General features: G+C 36.5%; 1 protein-coding gene across 9 annotated transcripts in view; it reads left to right on the top strand.

Moving 5' to 3' along the window:
* The window catches only part of LOC306884094 (CUGBP Elav-like family member 1), a 33,770-nt gene extending 14,231 nt beyond the window's left edge, over positions 1–19,539 (top strand). For 2 of the 9 annotated variants that reach the window (XM_079439754.1, XM_079439750.1), the window contains 13 exons: positions 3,140–3,327; positions 3,648–3,730; positions 3,995–4,043; positions 4,598–4,732; positions 5,560–5,639; positions 7,190–7,351; positions 8,618–8,675; positions 8,880–9,050; positions 10,867–10,983; positions 12,351–12,539; positions 14,023–14,166; positions 14,288–14,459; positions 17,749–19,539. In XM_079439754.1, the coding sequence (XP_079295880.1) occupies positions 3,150–3,327; positions 3,648–3,730; positions 3,995–4,043; positions 4,598–4,732; positions 5,560–5,639; positions 7,190–7,351; positions 8,618–8,675; positions 8,880–9,050; positions 10,867–10,983; positions 12,351–12,539; positions 14,023–14,166; positions 14,288–14,415 (1,494 nt within the window). In that variant the 5' untranslated portion in view covers positions 3,140–3,149 and the 3' untranslated portion in view covers positions 14,416–14,459; positions 17,749–19,539. Of the gene's footprint in view, positions 1–3,139; positions 3,328–3,647; positions 3,731–3,994; positions 4,044–4,597; positions 4,733–5,559; positions 5,640–7,189; positions 7,352–8,605; positions 8,676–8,879; positions 9,051–10,866; positions 10,984–12,289; positions 12,540–14,022; positions 14,167–14,287; positions 14,460–17,748 lie in introns of all 9 variants that reach the window. The other 7 variants (XM_079439755.1, XM_079439752.1, XM_079439753.1 and 4 more) reach the window with 5 other exon arrangements.
* Positions 19,540–19,723: the final 184 nt, after the last annotated feature.

The raw sequence follows: 19,723 nt of genomic DNA, 5'->3' as shown, positions 1-19,723 counted from the left end.
GAGAGTGATGAAGCAGTGCTTCAGGCCTGTCAGTGACGTCATGCTCCACTTTGTCAAACAGCACTGTGAAGATGTTCTTTTAATTCATTCTCATCACAGACTTTGGTTATTCTTTGTAGTTATCTGACATTTTCCTCTCTTTTTAATGTCTAGCTTTTGTTGTTTATTGATCAAAGTTAGAATGAAATTCACCCCATCTATTTTCTAAATGCATCATAGATCATAATGTGAACAATTTTTGTTCTTTTTTTAAATAATTTGTTGCACTCAGTTGCATGACACAATACAGAAGAAGATCTGTTGCTATTTGTATTTCATCACAATGTTAAATTCGGTTGGTAGGAAATTATTAGTTCATGAACTTTTTTTTTTTTTTTTTTAATATAGTTATTTTTCACCTCAGAAAATCTTGTGTATGACCTGAGAAAACCATTCATGACTATTCATAGATGTTTGACTAGGGATTTTGTTTGTAAATTGAATGTGTGTAGCTTCCGATGTCACAGGCTTCCAGTTATGTTAAGCTATGTGAAACGGCTTGTTATGCTGCTTAATATTGCAAACTGGTATTATTTTAATGTATTGTTTTAATTATAACTGGGGTATAGTGCAGATAGTGTACTTTTATTCTTCTAATTATTGACCTATTTTGGCGTCAGAGAATCAGAGGTCTCTCACATTCACAGTAAATAGCTTAGTTCTACATTGCAAAATTCACCGCAAATGAGATGTGCACAATTGTTTAAATGAAGAATTATTTTGCATGACATTTTCTCATCTCAAACTGATAACACCAAATGCAAAACAAACATCCAATTAATCAGCTTGAGCAATATACAGGCAGTCTAACACTGGTGCTAGTAAATGAAGCTAGTTGTAATTTGTGTTTTCATTCTTGGGATAAATCAAAGTGAAATCGAAATCGCGATTAGGCAGATGCTGCGATTGTCGTGCGTATGTACGGTTCTGTGATCAGTAGTAAATCTTCATCCGAAGGCCAGAGGGCGCTCTCGCACGGAAACTCCAAATACACCCCGAAGAAGAAACCCAGGAAATACTGATCCCTGCAGCTGAATAAACAGAAGATTTAACTGCTTTCATTGATTCAACGTGACTAATAAACACTCGACCATGACAATATATGGTTTATCGGAGTTCTTATTATTAGAATTTTCATTATAATTAAGTATAATGTTTATAATGCAATGCCTTTATCATTGCTTAGAATACTATGAAATATGTTGTATTCTGTGTAAGAAGCCACATTCTCACTCAAGGATTCATTTCAAACACTCAACTGACGTTATGAAGTGAGTTAGGAGTAAAAACATGTTATTAAATGTGGTGCTTTCAGATAGAGCAGCATTTACTAGTACACTGACAAGCTACGCAAACAGCTGTCATTATCGCCAACGATTTTTTCGATTTTATAATCGCACAATAATACCGTCTGCGGTTTTGTTTTTTGTTTATTTTTTTGCATTACCTGTCAGTGAACTACGGCTCTGTGTAGTAAATGCTGCTCCATCTGAAAGCAGGTAATGGAGATTTACTTTTGATTACAGATAGGGCTGCAACAACTAATCGATAAAATCGATTATTATCGATTATGAAAATCATCGACAATGATTCTCATTATCGATTAATCGGGTCTGCCCACAGTGCACGTCCAACTTCAGCTGGTTAGTCAAATTACGGCACTGAATAATGCATTTCTATGGACAAAATGCATCTAAAAATAGTGGAGGAAACAGAATGAGATTCTGCCGGAGAAGCACGTGATCCAAGCTGCCCAAAACATGATAATTCTTTATTTTAAGCTTTAAGTTAATGCATAAGAGTAATGGCTTGCCCTGTCAGGCGCTTTGACAGATGCGTGTGCGTCCTCAGCGCAAAAACGTTAAGTTTACGGTCATATCCTTATCTATAAATGCCACAAATTCACGCGAGCATTTCCATTTTTGCATAAAGGTCCGTCCTGACAGTCTGTGTTAAGTTTAAAATACCGAATGAGCGCCGGCGCGGCGGGCGCGCGCACGCGCGTCAGACGGACAGAACACAGTAGAGAGGGAGACAATTAATAGGCTTTTCAGCGCAAACATATCCACTGTGCTGAATTATCTGTTGTTGAAAGTTAATTTAAGGTTTAAAATAAATTAAAATATTTTATGAGAGTAGGAACTTTAAAGGGATAACAGCGTGTAATTGTCTGTCTGAATATAAACATGAGACGCTCCATAACGGCCTTTTACAGGATAAAGAAATGACGAGGTGACTGTGATCAAAGTAGTTCCTGCAGAACATTACTCTTACCTGTTGGTTAACACTGAGTTTGTGTTTTTATTCGTCTTTATTATTATCTTTATTTTAATTTTTAATAGAGGTTTAAACTATATTCAATTTTTACAATGTTTAACAAATTTATGTAAGTTTTTTAACAATGTGTTTATGTAAGGTTTGTGCCACTGCTGCTCTAAAGTAACAGTATTGGTGATAACCAAAATCATTTTTCGGCTTTCTGTACTGGTTAGTACTCCAATATGTGTAAGCTCTTTAGTAACAGTAGTAGGCTATTTTTAATGCTATAATATCATTATTGCTGTTATCTATGAAAGAAAACCAGAGCACTTATTTTTTTTTTGTATTTTTTATTCGTGCGTATGTACGGTTCTGTGATGTTCTGACTTTTTTTATTATTATGTCCAATAAATGACAATAACGTTTTTAAATTTAAACAAATCTTTGACAAATTTCTCAAATATGTTTTCTCTTTATTATGATAAGTGGTCTAATAAATTAAGCACTGTATGTTTTCATAGCATTCAGTTGTCACGTTTGTTTGAAGGACATTGGGCAGAATGTGGAATAGTGTTTTTTTTGGTCAATATTTTTTTAATCCGATTAATCGAAAGAATAATCGGCCAACTAATCTATTATCAAAATAATCGTTAGTTGCAGCCCTAATTGCAGAACCGGCTTTACTGACAAAACGCGCATGACAATCGCATTCGATTTAATCTTGCAGCCCTAGGCCATCCTTTCTTTTGCAATGTTTAGGTTTTATCTGTCAGGGAGACTGGAGACATTGAGGGTCCTTAAGACTCATTAAACCGGCATGTATGTATATATTTTTTTGTAGAACCAAGAAGATGAATGGGTCTCTGGACCACCCAGACCAGCCCGACATTGATGCTATAAAGATGTTTGTGGGTCAGATCCCCCGGACGTGGCCAGAGGATCAGCTGCGTGAGCTTTTTGAGCCCTATGGTGCAGTTTATGAAATCAATGTTCTTCGGGACAGGAGTCAGAACCCCCCACAGAGTAAAGGTACTTGACAGTCAGTACGCTGTAGATTGAGAGATTTTCTGTGTCAGTCATTCTCAAAACTTATAGTCTGTTCCAAAATCTAGTGAGCGCGCGCACACACACACACACACACAGAGACACAGAGCTTCATGAACGCAGGTTGTCTTAGATGGCAGCCTAATTAAGTATCCTACTTTTTGGAACGCTCCTTACATTAGAAACGTGCCAACGATTCCTTAAAGTGCTGCTCACTAGGATTTGGAACACCATTCTAGAAATTGGTCTCAATGGAAATGTTGTCATTTTGGACTTGGTTCACAGACCATTTATTGCATTTGCAGGTTGTTGTTTTGTCACATATTACACCCGTAAATCTGCATTAGAAGCACAAAATGCCCTTCACAACATGAAGATTCTTCCAGGGGTGAGAAAAGGACCTACTTATTTATTTTATATTATCAATACTACATTATTCCTCATGCGTGTTGTCAGATGAGCTGGCCTTCTATTTATTGCTCTTAAAAATGCATCAAATCTACACATGTATTGACATGCTTTTATAAAAGCTTTTTCAGTACACCCAATGGAGCTGTTAAAGCTTTTCAAACAGCTGATTTCTCATGGCAGCTGGGAAATGTCAGTGTTGAAGTCACACGTGATATTTTACTTGTTTTTTTACTTGTTACAGATGCATCATCCCATACAGATGAAGCCTGCAGACAGTGAGAAAAATAATGGTGAGTGACTTGAATGTACAAGAGTATTATGACAGTCCTCGATTCACAATGTTCAAAAATTTAGGGTCAGTTTTTATTTGATTATTATTGTTTATTTAAGAAAGAAACACAGCCTACATTTCAGCAAAGATTCAGTTAACTGTTAATGTTACAAAATATTTTCATTTCAAATCACTGTTTCCACAAAAAGCAAAGCTTTTCAACATTGATGATAAATATTTCTTGAGTCCGAATTTAGTATATTTAAATGATTTCTGCAGAATCGACTGATATGATGCTGAAAATTCAGCATCGTCACAGTATTAAACTACATTTTAAATGTATTAAAATAGACTATTTATTGTACATTGTAATTTCACAATATTGCTATTTTTCCGTATTTTTGATAAAATAAATTCAGCATTTGTTGAACATGTTTTCTTCAAAAACAATACAAAATCTTATAGACCCCAAACCTTTGAACAATAGTGTAGCGCTTGAAGAAATTTCCACAGTGACCGCCAAACAGCTGCACAGAGACTGTGCTGCCATAACACGCTTTTCTTGTATTTCAGCGATAGAAGACAGAAAGCTGTTTGTTGGAATGATCTCAAAGAAGTGCAATGAGAATGACATAAGGCTCATGTTTTCTCCATACGGCCAAATTGAGGAGTGCCGTATACTGAGAGGCCCTGACGGACTGAGCCGTGGTAAGAACTCAAACGCACGTATATCATCACTACCGCCATCTAAAGCAAATTACATGCACTTTATGGGATACCATACACGCAAATATGGGAATGGAGGCAGTACTTTGAATTTTGACTTGTAGCGCATACAAGAATGAATTTAGCTTCAACAGCTTCTAGTTTTTCCCCTCGGGGCACTAGTAGCACACTAATAAACATGCAGTACATCTTCACCAGTCTCTCCGCTCACTCTCATTTAAGTTATTTCGAGGAGGCAGTGTTTTGCGTAACTAATAGTTGCAGACACAACCCATCAGAGAAAAATGACTCAATTGGCTCCCGTTGGCCCAAATGAAAATGACTTCATTTATCCCAGACTCAACATGGCAACTGATATCAGAGGTAATATAACCGTGACTGCATGCAACAAATTTATAATATATGCACGGTCGCTTTAATAATTTATTTGGGAATGTTATTCTCCTAGTTTCTAGCTGTCGTTTACCTGCGGTGTAGAGAATCACTGTGATTTTTAAGTTAACCAAATGGTAACCAAGGGAACATAAGGCACATTGAGGCCCATGCTATTTATTTTAGAATTGGCTTGAGTGAATTTGCTGTCCATCACCATAGGAACTGCTTAAGTGATAGGCACAACCCATATCGACTCCGCAGCCCTCAAACCCATTCGATTTCCAAAGAGACCGGGCCTGAACCCTGTTTTGATTGAGGTTGTGTTTCTGTGTGGTAGTTCATTAGTACTTCTAGTTTATGCTGTTATGGTTTAATCACAGAGGTCGGTGTCCTTTTGTGATCTACTTTCATACTCGTTATCTCTGTGTCCGCAGGCTGTGCCTTCGTCACATTCACAGCGAGACAGATGGCCCAGTCTGCCATCAAATCCATGCACCAGTCACAGACCATGGAGGTACAACACACATTCACACATACACCCATACCATTTCTGCATTTACAGTGGGGATCGAAAGTTTGGGAACCCCTTGCAGAATCTGTGAAAATGTGGATAATTTTACCAAAATAAGAGAGATCATACAAAATGCATGTTATTTTTTATTTAGTACTGTCCTGAGTAAGATATTTTCCATAAAAGATGTTTACATATAGTCCACAAGACAAAAAAATAGCTGAAATTATTAAAATAACCACATTCAAAAGTTTGGGAACCCTTGGTTCTTAATACTGTGTGTGGTTACCTGGATGATCTACGACTGTTTTTTTGTTTTGTGATGGTTGTTCATGAGTCCCTTGTTTGTTCTGAACAGTTAAACTGAGCACTGTTCTTCAGAAAAATCCTCCAGGTCCTGCAGAATCTTCAGTTTTCCAGCATCTTTTGCATATTTTAACCCTTTCCAGCAGTAACTGTATGATTTTGAGATCCACCTTTTCACGCGGAGGATGATTGAGGGACTCAAACACAACAATTAAAAAATGTTCAAACATTCACTGATGTTCCAGAAGGAAACACGATGCATTAAGAGCGGGCGGGGGGGGGGGGGGGGGAGGGGGGTGAAAACTTTTGAACAGGATGAAGATGTCCAAATTTTTCTTATTTTGTTGAAATATCATATTTTTCTGAAGAACAGTGCTCAGTTTAACTGTTCAGAACAAACAAGGGACTCATGAACAACCATCACAAAACAAAAAAACAGTCGTGGATCATCCAGGTAACCACACACAGTATTAAGAACCAAGGGTTCCCAAACTTTTGAATGTGGTTATTTTAATAATTTCAGCTATTTTTTTGTCTTGTGGACTATATGTAAACATCTTTTATGGAAAATATCTTACTCAGGACAGCACTAAATAAAAAATAACATGCATTATGTATGATCTCTCTTATTTTGGTAAAATTATCCACATTTTCACAGATTCTGCAAGGGGTTCCCAAACTTTCGCATGCCACTGTAAGCTTTATATTACTGTGCTTAAGAAATTATAAATGCCTATGCCTTAATGCATAGGATACAGCAAGTACTGGTCCTCTGTTTTATTGTATAGAAGTTACACTACCATTCAAAAGTAGTATCATTAAGAAATAAATTAAAAAGAAATTAAATTACAAATAAAATAAATAAAAAATAAATCAGCTTAGATAGATAGATAGATAGATAGATAGATAGATATAGAGAGAGAGATTCAGGATTCTGCAAATGGAATGTTTAAAAAAAAAAATGCATGAAACCGAAAGCTTTATTTATAAATGTTGCTTATTCCATTAGAATGCATTAAATTGATCAAAAGTATTTATTATTTTAAAGCAAAAAAATCATACTTTATGAATGGTAGTGTATTTTGAAAAGCTGAGGCACTGCTATAACAGATATTAGATTATACATATTGGTGAAAACTTGCTGTTTATTGATATTTTATTGACTGCGTACATTTATTTTTTAAAATTAATTTATGCTCTATCTAATCTATGCTGCATTTTAATTTCTGTTTACATGTGTCCTGTAGGGCTGTTCTTCTCCCATTGTGATAAAGTTTGCAGACACACAGAAGGATAAAGAACAGAAACGTATCGCCCAACAGCTGCAGCAACAGATGCAACAGCTCAATGCTGCCTCCATGTGGGGAAATCTTACAGGACTGAACTCACTAGGGCCACAGTATCTTGCAGTGAGTACACTGATCCTGTTGTGTCTGATGTCCATGCACGTAGAATACATGCCAATATTGAGGACTGTTTAAAACATGCAAACTCCATTACATAAACTGCATAAAGCACTTGCAGAATGAAAGCGTTTGTGTTTAGTACATGAGGGCTGGTGTTTGCTCTATCTAGCACTGTCACGATATTAGAATTTCACTATGATTTTCATGGCCAAAACAATTCACAGTAAAATTTATATTGTGATATCTGGAGTAACTTTGAAATAGTGCTTTCAGTCAAATTCATAAGCGTTATTTGCGTTTCCTCTCTTTTGGCCAATTAATCGCATTTAAAACTTTAGTGTAGGGAGGTGAAGAGAGTTTTTAACCGTAACTGTATACTTTTGCCTGTAATCTCCTCCATCATGATTTGTGCAGCATCAGTAGCTACGTGACTTTGTCTTTTTTCCTGTTTTATGACGGTTGAAACCAGTATGCAATACTGCCATCTACTTTGTTAGAGTATCAAGCAGATGATGGCACTGGATTATTTTAAGATTATGAAGAAGTGTAGTATTAACATGATATCAGTATTTAATTTTTTTAAGTATCACTGTTGTCTTTTGTGCCACAATATTGCGACACCCCTAGCTCCATCTAATATACACACACACACACACACACATACATACATATATATATATATTTTTTATTATTTTTTTTTTTTTTTAATTTATTTTTTTTTTATTCAGACTCTAATGCATTATTTGCGTATTATTTAGATTCCATTAGAGCCTTTTAATCATAGTCTAATTCGCCTTTAAAATGTTGCTGTGTTTTTCTGCTGTGTTTGAGCACATGGGCTACAGGTCTGTGTTTGGCCGTTATTTAGCTGCATTTAATTTGGCTTCTCAAAATCCTTCTTGATTGTTTATGATTGGCTACTCCTAAAACTCAGGTACTGTTTACTGGTTTTTCTCATGTGGGCCAGCATAGATGTGTTGCCCTGTTTGAATGTGTTAGTGCTGCTCCATGGGTGTGCTGTGAAAACTATTTCTATTTTCATCCTTCTCCCTTCTAATTCTTCTCAGTCCCCTTCTAATTTTTACAAACTCCTTGAACGTCCACATTTCGCTCCTCTTTGTTTCTGTCTCCACATGTGCTCCTGCTTGTCTTTTATTTTGCCTTGTTGCCTGATTTATCCTCCTCTCCTCTCCTCTCCATCACAGTCCTGGATGCAGTCCTGACTCTCTCTGTTCTCTGTTTTGATGTAATGTCTAGCTTTATTTGCAGCTTCTACAACAGTCTGCGTCCTCTGGAAATGCGCTCAACAATCTCCATCCAATGTCAGGTGAGAGTCTGATGCACTCTGCTCCACTCAGACCCGTTAGAGAGGATGGCGGCTGTTAGTTAGCCACTTGTAAACCTGTTATTGCATGCCTATAAAATCAGTTGAGACTACCTGTTAGTTTTAGGGCAATGAAAAGAGGCTGTGCGTGTGAATGTTGCCAATAATGATACGGTTTTGATGTGGGTGGTCTGCTATCTGCGGCAGGTCTGAATGCCATGCAGAATCTGGCTGCATTGGCGGCAGCAGCAGGTGCTACGCAGGCCACCCCCACAGGTAGCAGTGCTCTGACCACCTCTAGCTCCCCTCTCAGCGTCCTCACCAGCTCAGGTATGCCCTCCGGACAGCCCGCTCAATCTGCCTGGGACGCCTACAAGGGTTGGTCCCGCTTTTTAATCTCCTCCTGTCCTTAACTTTGCTTCTTATCAGTCTGTGAATTAAATTGCTTTTTGTAAGGTTTTTGGTCAATAACAAATGTTACAAGTTCAATACGTTGGCTTTAGTTAATGCATTAGGTATCATGAACTAACAATCATGAACTAACGGGTACTCTTCAGATTTTGGTAGCCCGAAAATTAAACTATCCCAAATAAAAGACAATTTTTTTAAATATAGAAAATCAGACAAGTCTAAATGTCAATCGAAAACCCTTTCAATGTACAAATATCAACAAATACCAATGAAAGAATTTGATTTCACTATTTACAGGGTATCTGCTTAATTTTTAAAAATCTATTTAAGGCAATATATGAACCAATATATGAGCTGCACAAGTAAAATGAATACTGTATGAGTGGGGTTGGACAACATTTGAACATTTGGTAACATTTTAAGCCATAAAATGACATGATTTACAATTTAGTAAAAATTTCACACACAAAAAAGAAATCTTATAAAATGGCATTTCAGCTTTTAAACCAAGTCAAACATATTCTATTCATTTAAAACCTAAATATTACTGTCGTAATTAGATTTTTTAGAAGGCACATTAACCTTTCACATTTACAACTCTGTTTGCTGCATAAAAACATGAGTCGGTATTCGCATTGATCTGAACATAAGATAGGCACACTGTAAATGCAAATTCCCTCTCTGCCACGAGGTGGTGCTTTAGGAGCAAATAGCAGCTTCTCCGGTACGCTATCAGCAAAGCAGCACCGCGCTTTAACAGGCATTATAGGCAAGATGAAATTAAATAAATGCAAACGACACGTTTCTGAAGACGGACGGTTCCCTTCAGAGACACATTCACACAAAAACATGTGCGCTGTGATTTGACTTTGAAACGTGCAGCGCTCATTTATTCAATGACACCATTGCCTTTTGAAGTTTAATCAGCTGTATCGCGGTTCTTGTCTTTCCATCCCCAACTGCAAGACCTCTTGAAATTGTAATTAAGACTTTTCTTATACCATTTTACGTATTTAAACCTTTGTATGGCCTTAAGTTTTATACAACTAAATTGAGAGTTTTAAGGACCTGCGGGAGCCCTCTATTTTAAGGTAGCCCGTCGGGCAGGACAGTGCTACATTTTAGTAGCCCAACTGGAAAACACAATAGCCCCGGGACGTCGGACTAGCGATTTTGCGAGCCCTGAAAATGTTTTGGCATATATAGAAATTGTAACCAAAATTAATTGCTATAAGTATTGTTCAATGTTAGTTCATGACAGTTAATGTTAAAGGATTAGTTCACGTGCAGAATAACAATTTCCTGATAATTTACTCACCCCACCATGTCATCCAAGATGTTCATGTCTGTCTTCTGTCGAAAAGAAATTAAGGTTTTTGAGGGAAACTTTCCATGATTTTTCTCCATATAGTGGACTTCAATGGGACCCAAAAAGTTGAAGGTCCAAATTGCGGTTTCAAATTTTTTTTATTCCGGAAGTGAACTAATCCTTTAACAAATTGAACCTTATTGTAAAATGTTGCCAATTTCACCAAACCTAAACAATGATGTAATTTTTTTTTTTAAACATCTCTTGCTGCTCATGCATTTTACATACCCTTAGTCTTGATACTTCCCATCAGTTGCTTCAAAAAGCTGTCTTTTGGATTTGATCACTGACATTTGCTGTATGCCGTTTCTTCTGACTCTGTGTAAATGAGAGCATGTGAAATTTGAATTGGCAAGATGTCTGAAGGCTTAGTAATGTGTAAAAGCTGGTTCTTGTTTTTTCTCCTCTGCACAGCGGGTTCCTCTCCCACCTCCAATACTAGTTCTTCTGTGAACCCCATGGCATCTTTAGGTGCTCTTCAGTCTCTTGCTGCGGGCGCTGGAGCAGGTCTCAACATGAGCTCCCTAGCAAGTAAGAAAAGCTCTTGTTTACACCAGTGTTAATTTCGTTGACAAATAATTTGTCAACGAATAAAAGCGATATGAAAATGTTAGGGCGGTATCTGCCGTGTGGTTAGGAGGTTCGATGTGTACAGTCTAACTGTATCATAGCCTGATCTATCCGGCAGAACATAAGCTAACATACACGTCTCATAAAACGTTAAAAAATGTCAATATCTGGGAGTAAGAGAAGAGCAGGCGTATGGATCAATTTGACGACGCAAAAGAGAACGGTCAATTCGGTCCGGTTTTCTGAGCACACACAAAGCGTCTCTCACAGCACACGAGTACTCACGTAAACAGTCGAATATGTCTTAAGTGAGCATAAACAGTAGGTTGAATATTGGATGTGTATCAGTACATTGCATCCGTGCATTGGGTTTTAAAGGGACAGCAGCCTAATTTAGTTGCTATTGTCAGAATCATTGATCAAGCAACAAAAGAAAGGCAGAAAATCACTCCCTGCTCTTGACTGAATCACTTTAGTAGCCCTAATAAAGATTAATCTAAATTAATTTATAAAAATAAATGTCTGCTTGAAAGAATGAAGAAAATTTGTTATAAAGAATGCATAATTAGCCTATATAACCATTGGTATTTCATTGAAAAGAAGACTATGTTCTTGTTCTTTATGAGAAGTGGTCTTATTTAATTTTAATATAAAGGCATGTTGTGTGTTACTGCAGTTAAATCGGTGTCTATCATGATAAAATCTTAATATCAAACCTATATAATGAGTTTGGAAATTTGAGAAATGCTTAATAAATTACACTGTAACTAAACCCATTAGATTTTAGCCGACTAAATTTACTGTAAATTTAGTAAACTAAAACAATTTCATATGATTAAAATATGACTAAAATTAAATGCCATTTTAGTCAAAAGACTGACTAAAACTAAATCAAAATTTGCAGTCAAAATTATCACTGGTTTACACCTCTTATTGAAATCCATCTCAGGTGATATGAACACAAGTGGTCAGCTGAGACACGTTACCCCCAAAAAATATAGAAGTCAGCACACCGTTGCATTTAAATACTTTAAATCTTTTTTTTTTAATCCTTTGCATTACAGTACCAGTATGATATGATCATATGTATTTTGAACTACCTCTAAATGTACGTTTTGGACCCCATTCACACTGACCACTCGTGTTTGAAGTGCCTCAAATGGATGTTAAATGGGATCTATGTGTCATTCCTTTTGTTTTTAACTTTTTTTGCCTCGTTTGTGTTTCTGCTCTGTCTCCGTCTCTGAATGTGGTTTCTCTGTATCAGGAGTTTTCGGTGTCCTCCCCCGTGTGTGTCTGAATGCTGAGCTGTGTTTCTGTGTGCGCAGGCATGGCTGCTCTGAATGGTGGTCTGGGCAGCGGAGGTCTCTCGAACGGCTCGGGCAGTGCTATGGAGGCTCTGACTCAGGCAGCCTATTCTGGGATCCAGCAATATGCCGCTGCCGCTCTGCCCAGCCTCTACAGTCAGAGTTTACTGTCCCAGCAGAACGTTAGTGCCGCTGGCAGCCAGAAGGAAGGTGAGCACATGAAAGATTTGATGAGCTTTGAGCAGCTTTTCGGGTTGGGAGATTGCCAGCCTCTGTGTAAGATAAAACTGCTAGTTTATGCTAGCAGGGTCAGTTCTTAGGGCATGTGTTTGCCCAAGATGCTTTTCAGTGTGTGTGTGTGTAGATGTGGCTCTTGTGATCACCATCTTAAGGATTCATTCTTGTTTTAAATACGCTGCAACAGCAAGTCCCAATCAGAGCGCGGGTAAGAGATAATTATCACTGTCCACAATGCCCATTTTCTACATTTTGGTTTGTTTAAAATTAAATGCAGATCCATACCAGCATCTCTCTGCCAAAGAATTCATTGAGCATTCTGTGATAAATACAACTTCAAGCCTGCTGGAAGATACTTTTGTGCTGCTACTTTGCTACCATTTCCGATTGTCAGTGTTGAAAACAAAGATTTTCTATTTTTATGGAAACCAGGATATGTTTTTTCATTATTCTTTGCTGAATAAAAAAAGCTCTAAATCTAATTGTTTAAATTCTAAAATTCAAAATTACATTATAAATGTCTTTACTGTCAAATTTGATGAATTGCTGATTAATTGCTGAATAAGGGTTCAGGGAAAAAAAGTATCGTCACCAAATTTGAATGGTAGTGTACATTAAGAACACAGAAATATTTTATTTGTTTTGACTGTCAAAAAAATAAATAAAATTGTGATGTTGATCTTCGTCCTGAAATCCCTCTTTCCAGATGTCACCTACTTTTCAGCAAGGCCACATTTGTGTATATGTATATACAGTCGCAGCCATGATTTCAAGTCTGTAGCAAAACTTGCCCACAGTAATTATGCCATTAAGCATTATAATAAAGCTTAACCAGACCTTCATTAACCTATAAAATTGTCCAACTTTGCAAATCAGGCAATAAACATGTTTTTAATTTAGTGCTGTCAAATGATTAATCACGATTAATCGCATCCAAAATAAGTTTTTGTTTGTAATATGAGCATGTGCAGTGTATATTTGTTGTGTGTGTGTGTGTATATATGAAAAATTATGTTTATATATTAAATATACTGATTTGTAATATAAATTATATGAATATAACGTATTTTAATGAATGTAACTATTTTCAAAATGTATACGTTTGTGTATTTAAGTATACATAATAATATACACAGCACACACATTATGTAAACAAAAAAAACTTATTTTGGATGAGATGAATTGTTTGACAGCACCATTTTAATGAATTCAGTTCAAATGCTTTAACAAAGTACAGTATGATAGTTTTGCCTACATGAGTTTTGTCAGCTTGGGGATGTCTTTATTATTTTCTGTTTTGATCAGCAGCATGCTTAAATGGTATTTAACACAGAATGTTCTTTTAACAAGGCAAGGAGAATAAGTGTTGAAGCTTCATTGAAAATAAAAAGGTCGCTCTAGGCTTTAAGAGTCAAAAGTTATCTTTTGTTTGTCTGTTTTCTCTGTCTTTCTAAAGGCCCAGAAGGAGCAAACTTGTTCATCTACCATCTGCCACAAGAGTTTGGTGATCAGGATTTGCTGCAGATGTTTATGCCTTTTGGCAATGTAATCTCTGCCAAGGTCTTTATTGACAAACAGACCAACCTTAGCAAGTGTTTTGGTGAGTGTAGCCCTGCTCCAGAAACATTGTGCTTGTTTTGTGTTGATTTTAGAATTCTGAAATCAGAAGCAAGCTTTAGGTCTGTGCAGTGGGTAACTAGAGTCTGGCTCTTTTGTTTCAGGCTTTGTTAGTTACGACAATCCAGTTTCGTCCCAGGCGGCCATTCAGTCAATGAACGGTTTTCAGATTGGAATGAAGCGGCTGAAGGTTCAACTTAAACGATCCAAAAATGACAGCAAGCCATACTGAGTGATTTTGCTCTCAAATGGACTTGGTTTGAAAATGTTTTTCTGGTAAGTGGAGTGTGACGTTGGAAAGTTAGAATGACCCCACCCACCCTTAACACCCGTCTTTCCTAATCCTTTTACTTCTCTGGCCTTTCCTACATATCTTCTCTCTTATCCTTCAAAACAAAGACAACGTGCAAATTATTAAGAATTTGTTCCAAGGAGTAAAGAGTTCTTTTTTGTTTTCCACATTGATATATCTAATTGTTTTGTTGATCTTTTATTTTCACTTGAGTCTTTATATTTATTATTTTTTTTTTTTTGTGCCATATTACAAGTTTGCTGTGTATAAATCTTGCGTCAAAGGATGTTGCACAATGAAAGCCAGCCTGTGTGACTGCTTTCAGTCCCTTAGACTGTTGATCACCACGGTCTGGCCCCTGTAGATGTTCTCCTGTGTTTACACTAGACTCTTGTAGTACATTCGGACAGTGTAATGCTGATGCCTCCTACAATGCTGCCTTTCTAGAAAATGAAGGAGGCTTGCTGCATCGGTGCAAAAGATAATCAGTCAGTCACCTGAATATTGCTTTGAGCATCTGGAAGGTCAGGCTGTACTCCACTAGACTCCGTTTCATGGATGCCTTTTGATTTAATTCATGTATTTATTTCACTAATTTATTTATTTATTTTTAATGTATGTGTGTCTTCACAATGAGGGTGATGTAACATTGCTTCAAAGTCTGTTTTATGTATTCTGTTGGAGGGCTCAGCTAAAAACCGTAATGTTGATGCTTTCTGTTTGTTTTTATTCACATTCATATTTTTACATTCTAAAAAGACAAACACTAAGCAAGGGTATTATATCCCATGTTGGTTCATAGATGGTGGTTAATCATTCAGTATTGGTAGTTTGCAGGAGATGCTACACTTACTCTCAGGACATTCTCACCATTCTGTCAGACCAAAACTTCTCGCCCATTATTCTACTCGCCTGATACGTGACAATTTCTAAATATGTATGAAATAAGTGGAGTGCTTCATTTCAGTTCATGAATCCTTTCTTAAAGCCTCAAACTAAAACAAACCTTTTGACCCAAGATTTTTGCTGAAGAATCAAAATGGTAGCACATATGGTTTTAAAATGGCATTTCTATAGATTTTTTTTTTTTTTTGAGCAAAGACACAATCTTCAACACGATTTTTTATTTTGATGGTCATTTGATTACATTATCCTACGCCTCAATTCAGGAGGTTGGCGTTGACGCTTTTAGCAATATTTGCATTCTGTGGAAGAGTGAGAGACCATACTGCCAAGAAAAGAAAGAAGGAAGTTTACAATTGCTGAATTCATGGCCGCTTAATTGTCAGAATAATTTGAACTGAAATTTCCAAACTTTCGTGGCAAGTGATCAAGAAGTATTTTATTTCTGTGTTTGCAGGTGGTCTCTTGTACCCTGGTGTATGGAGACTCGTTCTGAAATTGAACTCGTTCTTGTATTTCTAAGTTACTCCATGCAACTTGCTTCGGTAGATCATGGCAGTAAATAAGTGTTCAAATCGTAATCAAACGTTAATGCCAATAGTCCTGCAGGGTCGTGAGGAAAGATTGTTTTTATGAAAACTGAGAAGAAAACATTATCCAGATAGTGTATATTACTTAACTATTATGCCTTTTCTATTTTTATAGAGGTTTTATAATATTGCCTAAATAATTTCTCTGAATTAAAACGGTTGTTTAAAAAAAAAAATCAACTCAAAAGATTCAACAGTGTTTTGTAGAATCCTAATGTGAAGTTTTGTGGATACATTCACCGGTTGTTTAAAAAACGTGTGTGGCCCTTTTCACTAGTTGTAGCCTTAGTCACAAAAAAAAAAAAATAGTACCAAGAGTTTTTTTTCATTTTTTATTATTTTCAAGTCTGAAGCAAATCCACGGTTCAGTCTAAAGTTTATGCTCGGTGTAATTTCTCTAAACGAAGTACATAATTTACATGTGTATTGACAAATGCTGAAATGTGCTATTATCAGAAGTCGTTTGTTTCATTTCCTCACAACATAACTTGAGCTCGGAGTGGCAATTAGTGAAAATTGTATATTGTAGACTATTTTCTTTTGTTTTGACATTTACCTCACTACTGTCGTCACTGTTCGACACGCTTGTATCTATTAACGGTGCATTTTATTTTCAGTGATTAATTGCAAATAAGCCAATTCTTGTTAACCTCACTATCCATTTTCATCGAATGCAGACACACATCTCAGTCCGGGTGAGGAAACGAGTGTGCCGCTGTCTGGCAGCAACTTATACGGAGATGCCGGTCTGTACGCCTATCAGTTTGTTTCATATGTTAGAGACGCTTTAGACTGAACCCAGGTGTGAAGCCCATCTTGAAGCGCTTAGATGCTAGTGCAGGGAATGTCCACTCCCTGATCTGTGCCTCTGTTCAAACAAACACATGATTTACATGCATTACAAAACCATTAAGTGGAAGATAAAATGGGAGTGCAACACAAATCACCATTTTGAACAATCCAAAGATTCTTGTGAACTTGTTCTAGGCAGGGATTTTTGTTTGTTAGGCAGAATTTTTTTTTTTTTTTTTTTTTCAAAGTTTTGTTCCTTTTTATCCGGAGCAGATTGACTGACGTTTGTGCAAAGGTCTGCAGATTTGTGCGCCTTGAAACAGCTCACAAGTGCAGAGTAGTTCCACTAATGTGCCAAACACATCGAGTCTTACATTTCTGTATACGTTTAATGATTATACTCTGTGTCCCATCATGTTATTGTCCTTCACGGAGTTCAATGTAGCTAAATTGTATCCATTTGTTTCCCATGAAGGGTGTTTTGTGAATAAGAACCAATATGAGCAGCTCCAAATATGCATTATTCCACAGTCCCTCACAATTCAAAATTGAAGCACAAAATAAAAGGACTTTCACTGAAAGAGCTGAAACTTTAAAGCACAATTTTTCTTTTGGTTTCTCTCTCTTTCCCTTGGTCTAAAAATTGAAATGGAACATTTTCATTTGAAATGTTGAACTGTTGCTGTCGGGGACAGTGTTGTCGTAGCTATAGTAGGCAGGTCGTGTTGTCTCTCGGTGGTGTTGTTGATGTTTAATGTTATTCCCTTTGTTCACTATTGGCATGGTGCTTATCTCTCCCTCTTTCTTCCCACTTTTCTTCATTGTTTCCTGTGTTGCATTCAATGTTGTGTTTAGACTGTGTGCACCTTTGAAAGCCCCCCTCCTCATGCAAACATAATCATTCATGATTTTCTTTTTCATCCCCTCTCCTTTTTCCGTTGTGCTTTAACCTAGGTTTGTTCGTTTTTTTTGTTTGTTTTTGTTCTAGATATCTTCGTGCCCGTTTGTCATCGTTTGCCTAGCATGTCGATGTGACGTCAAAAGTTCATCGTCCAGTCCGTTGTCCTCTTCGCTTCTCTGACGCTTGAAATTTCACAATTTTGTTTCTTTGTGTGATGTTCATTTGTGCTGCCAATAGGGAGCGTTAGAAAGACTGCTAAACATGTAAAAAGTTGAAAATTGTTCTGAGCAAAGAGTCTATTTTTCTAGAACGTACAAACATAACCACTAGATTTTTGCAGAAGCTTTTAATTTTCATTTTTCAGATTTTGTTCTTTATTGATTTTTATTGATTTCCAGCAGTCTTCCTAGCGCTTCTAATTGTACTCCTTTTTTATTTTTTTTTCTTCTCAAAGCAGCCATTCAGTTTATAGAATCACTTTTGTGTGTTCAAGTGTGGGTGTGTTTCCCTCTTTCTCTCACCTGTTAGTTCTAAACCTTTTAGAGGATGTTTTCGTCACATTTTGCTGAAATCGAGGATAAACTTTGTAATTTTGTGTTAGGTTAGTTGGCATGATGTAATTTTGAGAGTTTCTATTAACAGAGTGACATTACAATAGACACTTGAATTGCCTTTTTTTCTTTGTGTGTCGAGCCAACACAGGCACATGTTTTTCATTTCCTTATTGTGTGAAAATCAGGATTAGTCTGAAATAATGCATAGAATGAGCAGAGCTGTATTTCTTGTCACAGGTAAATATTAAGCATGCATGTTTTTTTGTAAGTGCACTGAAGTCCTCAGCAAAATGTGATCTAGTTCTGTTTCAAAAAGTCAAGATGAATAAAGTGGTGCCAAAAGTTTTGCATGTTGCTGTTGGTTACATTTACAGTATGTTTCACATCATGCTTATGGCTCCTGCTGCAATGACATGTGGTCTCATTTTGATGGTTTAAGATTTAAAAAAACAATAGTGTGTGTGTTTAGGTTATGGGTTAAAGTGAGTTTTAACAATGTATTCTAAAAATTGAAGTGGGTTTCAAATGAGTCCTTTAGAGATTAAGTGTGCCTACAACAGCAAAAACACATGTTCTTCTTGATGTTGTTCAGTTAATGAAAATGTTACAACCTTTATAGTTGGTCTGTTTTACAGAGCTTGCGAGCTTTTTTTTCCCCCATTCTGACATCTGTATAAACTGAATTTCTGAACTGATTGGTAAAGCTCAACTGCAGCTTTGCCCCCTTAGCCTTTAGTTTAAAGGCACGTCTCCACAAATGAAGAGCTACATTTGGAAGGTTTTTTTTTGTTTTGTTTTTTTAAGATGTATTTTGACAGACTAATCTATTTGGGGGTTGAGGTGGTTGTTTTCCATTTAGATTTTAAGCTGCTGTTTTGTGAGTTTAAATGTACTCTGAGGAAATTTCCTGTGGGATGTTTGTCATTACTGGTACAGAGTGATTGTATTTAACATTTAAGATTTGTACAGATTTTGCCTTTTCTACTTCATAAGTTGTTTCACAATGTAAATCCCAGTAAGTAGAAGCATGTAGACAGTAACACCATGACCAAACATCAACCTGTACAAAGTAACCAAAATGCAAACACAAATCAACTCCACAAAACAGCCTTTAACTGAATTGATTTTTTTTTTTTTAGTTTTGTCATTTAAGTTGTGGTTTTCATTGGAAGTGTAGAGTGCAGAATTTATTAAATGTCTGAAACATGTTGTATAAGGTTGCTTAAGGATTTCACGCTACTGTCTCTACAGAAATATAGTAAAATGGACACCCATGACGCAGTCATCTGGTAGTTTATGTATGATTAAACTGTTTGAAAACATTCTCACACATTGTCTGAATTGATTTTTTTCTGAATTTAAAGATGCCAGAAATGCACATCATGCTTCCGTTTTAATTAATAGCTGCTGCTACGGTCAGGTTTGTTGTAATTGGTTGGTTATATGCTAGCCATAAATCAATCAGACAAATGCAATTTTTGTACACAATTATTCAGGTTATTGTTTGC

This window comes from Barbus barbus (genome assembly GCF_936440315.1).
Source record: "Barbus barbus genome assembly, chromosome: 2".
NCBI lineage: Eukaryota > Metazoa > Chordata > Actinopteri > Cypriniformes > Cyprinidae > Barbus > Barbus barbus.
This window is presented reverse-complemented; position numbering and strand designations above follow the sequence as displayed.